At 35.6% G+C, this 13,891-nt stretch overlaps 1 protein-coding gene across 8 annotated transcripts in view; it reads left to right on the forward strand.

The window, feature by feature from the left end:
* SWT1 (SWT1 RNA endoribonuclease homolog) overlaps positions 1-13,891 on the forward strand; it is a 213,281-nt gene that overhangs the window by 61,340 nt on the left and 138,050 nt on the right. For all 8 annotated transcript variants that reach the window (XM_058274866.2, XM_058274868.2, XM_071207612.1 and 5 more), the window contains 3 exons: positions 7,437-7,582; positions 8,985-9,145; positions 11,686-11,824. In XM_058274866.2, coding sequence (XP_058130849.1) covers positions 7,437-7,582; positions 8,985-9,145; positions 11,686-11,824 — 446 coding nt within the window. The remainder of the gene's footprint in view (positions 1-7,436; positions 7,583-8,984; positions 9,146-11,685; positions 11,825-13,891) is intronic.

Genomic DNA, 13,891 nt, shown 5'->3' on the forward strand with positions numbered 1-13,891 from the left:
TATTGGTTTGGTTTGTAATTTTTTGTTGCTGTCTGGTCATCCTTTTATCTTGATTGGTTTATTCAGTTGATTAGTTTCTTTGTCTAGTCTCAGGGTTTAATTAGTTCATGTTTTTGTGTGTGTTTAAAGTCTTCTCTTTGTCACTTTGTTCTTCTTATTCTATTACATTGTTGTTGGATAAGTTCAGTTGAAGGAAAATATTAGGGCCAGAGAAAGCAAAAGAAGAAAGAAAAGAAAAAGTGTAATAATAGTTTTGATAGTAGATGTTAGCAGAAGAACTATGTGAGATCTAGGAGCATGGATATTAGGCTCATGTAAGCTGTGTAGAGTTATAACAGGAAGAAAAGTGGAGTACCTACAATGAAATCGTAAACTGAGTATAGAGAGGGATATAGTATGAATTAAAAGGCCAGTGTGGTCAGGAAAGAGGGAAAGAGAAAAGACAGGAGTATTATATAAAGAGTGAATAAAAGGGAAACCGACTTTGGCCCAGTAGTTAGGGCGTCGGTCTACCACATGGGAGGTCCGCGGTTCAAGCCCCGGGCCTCCTTGACCCGTGTGGAGCTGGCCCATGCGCAGTGCTGATGCGCGCAAGGAGTGCCGTGCTACACAGGGGTGTCCCCCGCGTAGGGGAGCCCCACGCGCAAGGAGTGCACCCATAAGGAGAGCCGCCCAGCGCGAAGGAGGGAGCAGCCTGCCGAGGAATGGCGCCGCCCACACTTCCCGTGCCGCTGACGACAACAGAAGCGGACAAAGAAACAAGACGCAGCAAAAAGACACAGAAAACAGACAACCGGGGGAGGGGAGGGGAATTAAATAAATGAAAATAAATCTTTAAAAAAAAAAAAAAGAGTGAATAAAAGATAGAAAACAGAATAGAGGTATTAGAAATAAAAAAATAAGAAAGATTGGGGCCTAAACAAAGAGAGGTGAAATGTAAGAGAAACAATAAACGATGGAGGATAGAAAGATGTAAAGGAAAGAGGGTAGTGTTGGTAGCTAAAATGAGTACACACAGAAAAGAGGAAATCAAGGATGAGGAAAACAGCAAATAAGAAACCTTCCTTGCAGCACTTAATATAAAAAAAGAAAAAAGAAGAAAAAAGGGGAGGAGGGAAAGAAAAAAAGAAAGCAAGCAAGAAAAAAGAAAATAGAGAAAAGGGCCATGGGGGACTAAGGAAGGAAAAACAAGAAAACAAACCAACAAAAAATATCAGACAAGATTTAAGTAAGGAATCCTCTTTGCAGTTAAATAAACCACTTGAGAGTCTGACCTCCCCCCTTTCTCCCTTCCTCAGTTCTCCCTCTCCCAGGTCAGCAGGAAAGCTATGTGAGCGGTCCAGTAGGAGATTCAAATGGATCCCTGGTGAACCAACTCACCACAGAAAATAATGACTCTTAATTTCTTGAGAGAGAGCACCCACACCTTGCCAGGACCCCTAAATATGCTATTGGAAGCCTGCAAAGCATATCCTACTGTCCCTCTCCCTTAGGTGTGTTACAGGAGAGCTCATTAATTTTCTGACTCCACCTTCTCCCAGACCAAGTTTCCTATTCCAGGGCATTTAGGTAAATCAGGTTTTTTCAGCAGATTTGCCTCTCCTTTCTTCCTAGTCTCTCCCCCAGCCTGCTGATATACTCCTCCAAGCTCAAGAAAAAGGGGGGTGGGGAGGGGAACCATGAAATTGAACCTGCACTCCTCAGGTGCCTCTGCAGCTCCCACCAAGACCCTCCCACTCCCCGAGTTAGTCCAAGACCGGAAGGCTAGGGAATCGCGGATTTCGTTGAGTGCTGGATTCGGGAAATGGAAGCCCGGGGTATTGTAGACTTGGGGTACATGGGACTGTGGAATGGGTTATGCTCCCATGTGTTCAGGGAACACAGACTTGGGGTCACACGTTTAGGGAACACGGGGCTTGGGAATGCTGCCGCACAACTGATAGTTTTTCAGGGAATGCTGCAGCCCTCAGCCCTAGGGGGAAGGATTTTGCTTTCCTACAACTTCCAACTTCAGTGTTAGAAACCTACAGTTTTACCTTTAGCAAGCACTACTTTTGTCACAGTCTCTCCAAATTGATGTCCAGACACCTACTGTTTTGAAGGTTCCTGAAACAGCCTGCTCTGGCAAGGTTCTGACCCCACTCAGCTGGTCCTTTGCAGGAGAGATTAGGAGGGTGTAATCCACTCAGACCTGGATTGACTTTTATTTTCTTCCAGTACATAAAGATATCACTATTTTCTTTTTGCTTGCCTATTTTCTGATGACAAGTTTGTTGTATAATCTATCTTTGTTCATTTGTATGTAGTGTCTTTTTTTTTCCTCTGGTCAAGATTTTCTTTGGCTTTTGCTTTTATTAATTTGATATAACAGGCCTAGGGTTTTAGTATATGTGTGTGTGTAGGTGGAAGGATGAAGATGATTAGCCTGGTTGGTGTTCTTTGTGTGTCTAAGATCTAAAGATTTGTTTTTGTCTCTAATTTGAAAAATTCTCAGACATTATTTCTACATTTATTTATTTATTTATTTGCCTCATTTACTCTCTTTTCTCCTTCTGGGATTACAGAATTGAATTGTAGTAGTCAGACTTCAAAATAGGCCCCAGTGATTCCTATCTCCTGGCATTCATGGCCTTGTGTAGTCCCCTCCTACAGTGTACCAGGAATGGTTGTCTGTGCTTATAGGATCATGAATCAGAAACAATGGTATGTCTCTCCCAGCCCACTGCACCCTGCTCCAGCCAGTCCTTTGTTTGGGAGTCTTTATTCTTGGTCAACAGCCTTTAAGAGGACCCAGGGAGCTGGAGGGCAATGGCCCTCATCAGGGATCCTCCGACAGTCCCAGGGGGACAAATGTGGCTCTAAGTCCATCATATACACATTGATGCAGGTTTAAAGGCTTTAATATGAAACACAGAAGTAGATAATGCCAAAAAGCAAGCAATAGTTGATATACATTTGGTGAGTGGAGTGGCATTTCATTTCCCTACCTTTGCTGAGATGGTGGAAATTTGTCAAATTCAGTATGAGATGGAATACACTGAAGGTGTTAGTCATTGAATGAGGGTCCCAGAAAAATTAAAGGTAGCACCACCAAATGCTGACATGGAACAAGGATTCTAAGAAGGAATTCCAAAAGCTAGTGTAATAATACAGGTTCCAGAGAGGATTGTCATGGCAGAAAATAATGAACATGTTCCATTTTCAAGACCAAAGATCTTAACCATATTCAATCAACTCCCTTTAAACCTCTGGCACTAAAATAACACCTTGTTATGCCATGTGAAAGACCACTTGACTTTCTGGATTTAGAACAGGGGTTCTTAACAAGGGGTCTGTGAGCTTTAATTGAAATTCAAAAAACATTGTTCTTGTGGGGATGTGTTGGTTCAGGTGTGATATATTTATTAAATAATACACAGTATAGAGTGGACTTGGTAAGGGGTCCATGGTTTTCACCTGATTGGCAAAGGGGTCCATGGAACAAAAAAGGTTAAGAACCCTTGATTTAGAAAGAGTTCCAATCCCTCAAAATAAAGAAATCCATACAGTTGGCAGGCTAAAAAGTGAGTGCTGTATGAGTGAAAATGCTGTTCGCCAAAATGGACAACTGGTCAGAAATGATACCATACCTGTGTTGCATGGTGCCACTTATAATCCTCATCATGACAACATCAGGTATGACCTTTCAAATATATACATCAATTGAAAGAACTTCGGATGACATGACTACTGTAGATGCAGCTTTGTTAAGATGATAGATAATCAAACTAAATGGACGTCTGTAACATCCAGAAGAGGAGAACAAAGAATGTGCTAAAGGAGAAATGATCATATATTCAATCAGTGTACATTCTGGCTCTTAATAGCTGTAGCTGGCTCTGTTCGCTTCTAGAGGTAAACTCAACTTTCAAAGATATTTTTCTCAACAGCTAAAAATATGAAGAATTTGCAGACTTCTTTGTTTCTTTGCATTGTATGTCATTTTATAATCCATATCGTAAAATTTATTTCTTCCAGAAAAAAGGGGAAGGACCTAGATTTTCAGAAGTAAAGATATAATCTGCCACTCAGCTATACTCACGTTTAACCAGTTCTACAGTAACAAATACTTAAAATTCTCCCTTTTCATATTGTTTAAGTAGGTGCCAGTTTGTTTTTGAAAGGAATTGATGGTTTGCCTCATTGTTAGTTTGCATAACTATTTTTTTGAATAGGAGAGAATGCATAGAGAATAGATTTAGAACATATCTGTAAACGAAAAATGATACCTTATTTAGTCTTGTTTCTTAAACAGTTAGATTCAACAATTTGTTAATGGACATTTTTGCATCTGACTCAATGTGAGCACTTTTGAAGTTATAGTCATGTCAGATTTAAGAGAAACAAGCCACCTAATTATTCATGATAACCTTCATTAACCATCTGTATCGATTAAATTAAAAGAGTTCCTAACATTTCAGCAGTTATCTAATATGTGTGCAATGTGTGCATTATTTTTATTTTAGTTTTGCAGATGGTTTTCTATAAAATATGCTTTTTATAAGCCCATGTATGAATCATTTTTAAAACTACAGGAAAAGGCACAAATGTAGTGTATTTAATAAACTACCAACCAAAAAAAAAAGCAAAACGTGATGGCATGTTACTTTGAGATTAGTTCATAAAAGACCACAGATTCCTTTTTGGGCACTCCCATGCCTCATCCTTTCTCCTGTAAACAAGCTGCCATGTTGTAAGTCGTCCATTGGAGAGGCCAACATGGTAAGAAATTGAAGCCTCAGCCCAGGAGCAGTGTGATGGTTAAACTATTGTGTCAACTCGGCCAGGTAATTGTGTCCAGTTGTTTGGTCAAGCAAGCACTGCGCTAACTGTAATACAAGTCCAATTTATGGACTTTAGTCACCATTGACTTTACTGCAGTGGTAAATCATAGATAGCTGATTACAATTACATCAGGGAAATTTCCATCAGCAATGAGTGATGTTTAACCCAATCAGTTGAATGCCTTAAAAGGGGAAGTGATTCCAGCATTGAAAGAGAATTTCCCAGCTTGTCTTTAGACAGCCAACATCTCCTAGAACTCATCAAGAACCTTCACTGGACTTTCATTGGAATCCCTGGTTGCAGCCTGCCTGTGGAACTTGGACTTGTGTATCCCCATGGCTGTGTGAGAGAGAGACTCTTATAAAATTGCATACTACTGACAGATATCTCTTGTTGACTTCTGTTACCCTGGAAAACCCTTACTAATACAAGCAGTAAGGGAAGGTCCTGGCAGCAACCACAGTGAGCCCCAAGTAAGCCTTGAGAGGCTGTGGCCTTAGCCAACATCTTGATTACAACCTCATTCAGAGACCGTGAGCCAGAACCACCCATTTAGGCTGCTCCCAAATTCATTGCTCTTAGGAACGTGTGAGAGAATAAATGTTTCTTTTATTAAGCTGCTGAGTTTGGCGGAAATTATTACTCAGCAGTAGATAACTAATATGTTCATGCATAAGACATATCATCCCACAGCTCTTGGATGCTTGTTATGTTTTTGTTTTAACCTTTTGTTCCCTTTTTGTTCGACTTTTGGTCGTTTCTGCTGACTTATCTTCAAGTTCATTGATTTTTTTCCCCTGCCACATCAAGTCTACTGAGGAACCTGTCAAAGACATTCTTCATCCCTGTTACTGTGTCTTGTGTTGTCCTTTTTTCATTCCTTTCGTTTCCCTTTCCTTTCCTTTTTTCTCTTCTGTTCTTTATTTTTCTAGCCTTCCATTTAATTGTTTCTTATGGTTTTCATCTCTTTGCTGAAACTATCCTTCTGATTTTGTATGTTATCCATCTTTCATTGGAGCCTTCATCATGTTAATTAAAATTATTTAAAATTCACTGTCAGGGAAGTGGACTTGCCCCAGTGGTTCGGGCATTCATCTACCACATGGGAGGTCCGCGGTTCAAATCCTGGGCCTCCTTGATCCGTGTGGAGCTGGCCCATGCGCAGTGCTGATGTGTGCAAGGAGTGCTGTGCCACGCAGGGTTGTCCCCCGCGTAGGGGAGCCCCATCTGCAAGGAATGTACCCTGTAAGGAGAGCCGCCCAGCGCGAAAGAAAGTGCAGCCTGCCCAGGAATGGCGCCGCACACACGGAGAGCTGACACAACAAGATGAAACAACAAAAAGAAACACAGTATCCCATGCCGCTGACAACAACAGAAGTGAACAAAGAAGAACACACAGCAAATGGACACAGAACAGACAACTGGGGCAGGGAGGGGGGGTACGGGGAGAGAAATAAATAAATCTTTAAAAAAAAATTCACTGTCAGCTTCAACATATGTATCATATCTGAGTCTGGTTATATTCATTGCTTTTCTTGGGAGTGTGGTGTTTTTTTCTTGTCTTCTGAACAGAATTTATATATATATTTTTTGGACTTTCTGCTCTTAAATTGCCTCCTTTCTTCAGTTTCCCCCTTAACTGTCTAGCTGCTCCGGCCAACTCAGAACATTGTCTTTTGACATCTCACAGCATCAAAATTGTGACTTTCTGTTTTCCTAAGCTGTTGATGAATTGGGGAATGTCCTCAGGCAAAAAGATAGAGTCTTGTAGTTCATACCAGTACAGTTTCTGTGTCTTGAGAGTAGATTCCCTCCAGTTTCTGCCTACTTTTGTAGTTTTCTAGTGCCTTCACATACTAATTATTTCCTTTATGTCCAGATGTTCTAATTATGATATATGGGAGAGTTAGTCTGACCAAGCTACTCTGCTATTAACAGAAGGTAGAAAACTGCTGAATTCCAGAGCAATAATTTAATAAATACAAATGTGATTGTCACTTCCTCATTGAAGTTCTTAAATGTTCTTCCATTTATTAATGCCTTTGCTTTTTGTCTGCAGTCTCATATGTTCTAATCACACTGGCTTCTTTTAGTGAACTGCATTTCACATAATGTGTTTTATATTCACACTAAGGAAAGCTGGTGATATCCTGCCCTGTCTAAATTGTTATTTCTCTTACTGTAGCTCTCCATTTATGTTTATTTCTCTTTGTTCATATTCCTGTGTTCAGATCCAACTACCATTTACCAGGCATAACTGTAGATAAGTTACTTAACCTTTTTATACCTCAGTTTCCCCAGTTGTAAAATGGGCATAAAATTAGTACCATTTCTACCTCAGAGATTTTTTTTGAGGATTATATGGAGTAATAAAGTGCTTAGAATAGTGCCTAGACAAGGTAAGCACTCAGTAAATGCCGTTATTGCCCAAAACTCATATGATATGGCTCCACTGTATGCTTATTTCTTTGCTTTCTCTGTTTTTAAAAATCATTATCCTTTGAGAATATTTGTTGTTAAGAATCACCAACCTCTAATTAGATCCATGTATTTTGTTGCCTATGGCGTATCTTACAAAAATAAAATATTTTTTCTCCTCACCCCAACCTTAGGGATGATAGAAATTTAAGAAACAAAGGCCTAATATGCGGTGTGAAGTCACTCAGTAAAGAAGAATTGAGTACAGAGTTATTAAACTTATCTCTGAACACAGATGTGTGTCATCAGCCTTGTATTTCTAAGCGACAATTGAAATCAGGTAGTAGTCTTATGAATAATTAGAAATATATCTTTATGAACTAAGATTATCGACATTTTAAATTAGTAATTTTTCATCTTATACATTTAAATATCAAGTTTGGAATATTGACAGGCATGTAAATGGGAGAAATAAATGAAAATTGTGATAATCCAAAAAACCCCAAAATTAACATTATTGCTTTCTATGTATATTTTTATAAATTAATTTAAATCTCTGTCCATATGCTCACATGTATTTTAACATGTTTATAATCACTGTGTGCATGCTATATTGCACTTTCAAATTAATACTAAATACAGGAAATATTCATTTGAGGTACAGTTTTTTTAGTTTCTTTTTAAAATTAGCTTCACATTCATAACCCTCTATTAATAAAGTAAAAACTCAGCACTAGAGAAACTTATAGGACTATAGTAATTGTTTTCAAAATTTTTATTTTAAACTAATAGTTAAGAAAGGTAGAGACAATACCATTGTTTTATCTCTTTTTTTTTGCTGGGATAATCTGTAGCTTAATATTTGATAGACTGTTACATTAAATCTCAAATAACTTAGAAACACATCCTCCCTTTTCCCTCTGTAGGGAAAATAATCACTGAAGTCTCTAATATTATGAATGCTATTTATATATATTGTTTTTAAAGAGATATACACTAATTTTCCCTTTTAGGTAATAACTTATCTTTTGTCATAATATTCAAAGTGATGTTTAGAAGAACTAACAGAATATTCTAGTTTGATTTTCCAGAGATAACATGCTTTCAGTTTGTGCATTTGTTACTGTTTTAAATCCTCAATTTGTATTTGTTTTTGTAGAGACAAATCATTTAATATTTTGAATTTTGCCATAAAGAAATTAAGTTGTTTTTCAGGTGTCAAATTAGTAATGTTAATAAAATATCAATTAAAATAGGAAAAGCTTTTTTTAAAGGTGAGGGCATAAAGGTGGTTAAGTCAGAGATTTTGGCCCTTTCAAAACAATTTATTGATGTGGGCTAAAATGAGAAGAATATACTGTTTTTGGAAGATAATCCGTTTTGATCCAGTTTTTGGTTTTCTATTATAAATAGATCTAAGGCCTTGTAATTTTTCTCGTTATTAAAAATAAAAAAAATTGAGGTTGTATTTTAGTGTCACATACATTTCTTAAATTTCTGTTAAGATTATAAAGGTAAAGCATTTGCCCAAGTAATATATTTGTCACATCTAAAACAACTATTATAGAGATGTATCCTTTTTAGTACGGTTTTATAAATAAAGTTTTGGTTTGTTTTCTGTGTAATTCAAAATTAATTATATGCATAAAATTTTATTATTTATGTCCAGATACTAATTATAGATATAAAACATCTATTATTAATGCTCTAAATAAAGTCTGTAACTATTTGTTTTAAAAAAGCAACACCCTTCAAAGAGAGTTATGAAGATGAATCTACAAATTCTGGGCTATCCATTCTACTTGAAGGCATCATATCTGATCTTGAAAAATCTCTTGGAACAGCTTTATCATCAATATTAGAAACAGAAATGAAGATTGCTTTTGGAAACCTCTGGTTGGAGGTGATTATTTTAATTCTATTAGTTGAAAAGTTCTTTTTTTTATTGCTGAAGATGTATTACTTTTTAAAAGAAATATTGTGTAAAATGCCATAAACGTCATTGTAATAATCTATAGCACATTAAATTTTTAATTGAAATAACTTTTAAAACTTAAATGATAAACATTCCTTAAAGGTTAGGATATATATTCATTTTTTCATTCAACAGATATTTATTGTATATCTACTGTGTGTCAGGCACACTGTCCCCCTGAGTTTATATACTAAGGAAGCCGGGGATAATACAATAAACAAATATATAGAATATAACATGTGTCATATGGTAAGTGCTCTGGATAAAAATAAGGTAGGAAAGGAAATGAAAGGAAGTATTGAAGTAGACCATGGTCAGGGCACGCTTACTGAGAAGATAACATGTGGATCCAGTGTCATTAGAATGAGTAAGGAGAAGCAAGGTAAAATATGCCATCAGAAAAGTAAGGAGGGGCTAGATTGTGTAAAATCTTGCAGGGCATGGTGAACATTTTGACTTTTACTCTGACTTTTGAAATGGAAAGCCAGTGAAGTCACATGATCTGATCTTCCTTTTACGAGGATCATTCTATGGGAGGGTGTGGGGAAAAGGGTATATGGGAATCCCTTATATTTTTTAATGTAACATTTCATGTGATCTATGTATCTTTTTAAAAAAAAGATTTAAAAAATTAGCCCCCCCCCAAAAAAAACCCAATAGGAAATAAAAATAAATAAATATATAAAAATAAAAGGATCATTCTATCTCCTGTGTGGAAAATAGTCTGTAGAAGAGCAAAGAATGAAGCTGAAACACTACACAGGTGGGAAAATCATAGTTATGGGCCAAATCCAGGCTGCTTTCTGTTTTTGTAAATAAAGCTTTGTTGGAACACAGTGACATTCATTTGTGTTGTCTGTGGCTGCTTTCATGCTACAATGGCAGAGTAGAATAGTTGCATTAGAGACCAAATGACTTTCAAAGCCTGAAATAGTTATATCTGGCCATTTATAGAAAAAGATTGCTGACCCTTGGTTTAGAAGACTAGTGCAATAAGCCAGGTGAGAGACGGTTGCTGGAAGTCAGGTTAATAGTGGTAAGAAGTACTCAGATTCTAGATATACTGTGAAGACAAGGCTGCGTATTTTGCTTAGATGTGGGATGTGAGAAAAAAAGGCTAAAGGATAACGTTGGGTTTTTGGACTGAGCAGCTAGAAGGATGGAGTTGCTATTTGGTGAGATGAGATTTGGATATATTAAAAGAGTCATCATTTCTTGGTAACAATTTAAATTAGAAAATAAAAAATATTATAGGGAATTTCTTCTGGCCAGGAGACTGTAAATTGAATTCAGAAAAACTTCTTTCATATTTAGTTTAATTTGAGTCAAACCAAAAGGAAACTAAAAGGAGAAATTCTGGTAAAATATATTCAGAAATAAAAGTGTATATTTTGGCTTATGTCATGTAAGTATGAGAATCAGAGTATAACTTTGATCTTATTAACAAGATATTTTAAATTTTCCATTGATTCACATCTTTTCTGTAATCAGTATAACACCACATTTGACATTAGAGGCATTTTTTAGTTCAGTTTAGTTTTTGTTTGCTATTTACATTCATAGCTTGGAGAAATATTATTCTCCATCACTTGTAGCTTATATTTATTCCAGATATTCAGTGGAAACCTAATATTTCCCATTATTTTGGTGGTATGTTTGGTACTTGATTTCTTACCAGGTGTTCAACTAAAATGATGAAGAATGGTCAGAAGGTACTGGGAGGGTTGACTTAAGTGATGTATTTCAGAGTAGTGTCAAGGAATGTTATCTTATATGAATTATTCAGAAAAAGGAAGTGCTGACATCATGTAGAGTTAAATGACCGATCTCTTTATAAATATGTTTTTGTAAGAGAGTGGCAAGTGTTGATTATATTTGACAACTTATATATATATATATATTTATCTTTTTTCTCCAGTTTTCTTAAAGAGTTATATTGATTTCTTTATAGATATAGGCAGTGTTGAAAAGTAGATTGAAGGACCTTTGCTGATTAAGACTGTGCTTTTCTTTTTGCATATGTAGTTTCTAAAACTATAAAGATTAATATGACATTTAAAAATAAATTCTTAAAAAATAATTTGGTCGTCCCTAAAATTGGCATTTATTCCCCTCCCCTCCAAGATGGCTCCCTCATCTGTTTTCTTGTTGTCTGCTCATTGTTTTTTTTTTTCTCTTTTCTTGTTGTTTGTTTTTTCTTTTGAAGGCACCAAGAACCAAACCTGGGACCTCCCATGTGGGAGGTGGGCACCCCACTGCCTGAGCCACATCCACTCTCTTAAAAATCAGTTTTAATACAATTAGCATTTTAAGATTATGTTTGGCTTTAATAAAATATCTTTTTAATTTCAAAATAATTCAACCAACTCTGTTTTGCCCAGAAATATATATAGGAATTCCTAAATAAGTATTTTTAATGGTAGGAATAATAAATTCATAGATGCTATTTTTTTCTAAAAACTCTTTAGATGCTGTACTTGAAACCTCCATGGACTCTAATACATTTATTACAGTGCTTTAAAAAACACTGGTTGGCTGTATTTGGATTAGTTATGGAAAAGAATTTACTTGTAACCATTGAGAGCCTATATGAAAATCTCTATAAAGGTATGAGTCATTTTATTTTTCTCTGGCCAAATTCTGGTAAAATAGTAAGTCAGATTAGCAGATTTATTCCATAGGATGTGAAATTGAATTTATAAAAATTTGTCAATCACTTCTTAATTATTTTTATAATTTCTAAAAGGAATTTGTGGCAACTTGATGAATTTATATAGTTCATAGAACTTGTGACTGTAAATAGTATCCTTGTTGATGTTTCTGTATAACTGTAACCATATCATTTTTAATAATGTTTACTTTTATAACATTTTAAGCATATTTTATAGTTTTTATGTATGCAAATGAATTATTTGAATTTTTTTCACACTATGCTTAACAAATTTTGAGCACATTTCATTTACTCATTTTTAAAGTAATAAATTGAAAAAAGTATTGACTTAGTGCATAGTGAATTTTAGGGACGACAGTGAACCACTTAATAGTTTTTAAACTGTGTTGCACCAGGCCCTGAGGTTTCTGGAAGTGCCTCAGGGGGCTGCTATAGATTGAGAGTAGAGAAATTGATGGGGAGCTTTGTAGATGGTAGGCTTTGGCCCTCAACCCCAACTTTAGCAAAAGCAGCTCTCTTCTATCTCTTTAAACATTGAGATTCTATGTAGGATTTGAAAAGGAAAGTTTCTCTGCTAAGAAGAAAAAGATCTAATGTTATTAAAACCCGTTTTATGATCAAGAAACCACCCCTGAGAGAGTTAAGTGACTTGTCCAAAGTCAAACAGGTAGATTTGTCTTGTTATGCCTTCAAAAAGCAAATATGACCATTATTAGGATGTTCAGCTGGTTCTTGACTTTTTAAAAACTTCTAACATGAAGTGTTCTCTTTGGTTTATTATTTCATATATTTAGTTATGTCCAATATACCTCTAAAAAGTATTTGTGGTAGCTTAGAACAAATAACCTAAGAGGGCCATTAAATTAGGTGTAAAGGCAGAAAAGCCAGGTAATGAAGAATAAGGAAGATGATTTTACCAAAGAACGTGTATAAACAATTACAGCACTTGAGCACAGATTTTAACACTAAGCTTCCTGGAAGCTAAAACAGGAAAATAAAAAAAGCATATTTAATTGTATATGTAGCAGTTCTCTCAACTTTTTGAAGATGTTTTATGTTTCTTTAAATTCTTCTTCACACCTAGTCAGTGCCTTATACATGGTTGATGTCAAAAAAGAAAGCCGGTTTGCCCAGGGTTGACTTTACCTGTAACAAGTACTATTTATTGGGGACAATGTCTTTAAAGCAGTTTTGCTAGATATATAATTTTCTTGTCTTTTACTAGGATCATAATTTAGTTCTCTTAAAACAAAGTTCATAAACCGTATATGATTTTGAACAAAGTTCAGTTTCAAAAATGGAATGTAAAGTTGCCACTTCCATTTTTTATTTTTTCCAGGGGTGGACAGTGTCCTGCTCTTTTATGCAGTTTAGAGGTGGTAGGTTGCAGTTGTGATTAGCAATAGGGGAAAAAAGCGAAGTGGTGTTTCCATCCTCCAAAAATCAGTTTTGGAATCATTGGGTTTATAGCTTTTTGATCACTGATTTAGAAGAATCTGGTACGTAATGTTTAGTGACTTGTGAAGAATATGTATTGGAGTTAAAGAAGTACATTCTGTTCTAAAATAACTTTGAATTGGAAAAAAATCACAGTTCACAATTTGTACAGTGTGTTTTAATAGTATATTCAACTCTTGAATTATATGTGTTTAACTTTTGTATACCAACTATGTTTCCTTATATCAACTTGTATAAAATTGTATGGAAAATGATGAGTAGCTTTTTCTAGTTTTGTCATTTTCCTAAATATTTTCATTATATAAGCAGTAAACTAATTTCAGCTATATAATTTTTTATGTTGTCTCTATGGACTGAATTTATTCTTGTTATTTTCTTTTTTCCTACTATCTTAGTAAAGAATTTTTGTAAGAAAGAAACCAAATGACTAGGATATAGCCCATTGAACATAGAATACATTGGAAAAGCACCCTTAAAAGGAAATTGTGCCCAGTTATATCTTCCTCCGGAGACTTACTGCATTCACCAAATCTATCATCTGTTTT

Source organism: Dasypus novemcinctus, chromosome 13 (genome assembly GCF_030445035.2).
Source record: "Dasypus novemcinctus isolate mDasNov1 chromosome 13, mDasNov1.1.hap2, whole genome shotgun sequence".
NCBI classification, from domain to species: Eukaryota; Metazoa; Chordata; class Mammalia; order Cingulata; family Dasypodidae; genus Dasypus; species Dasypus novemcinctus.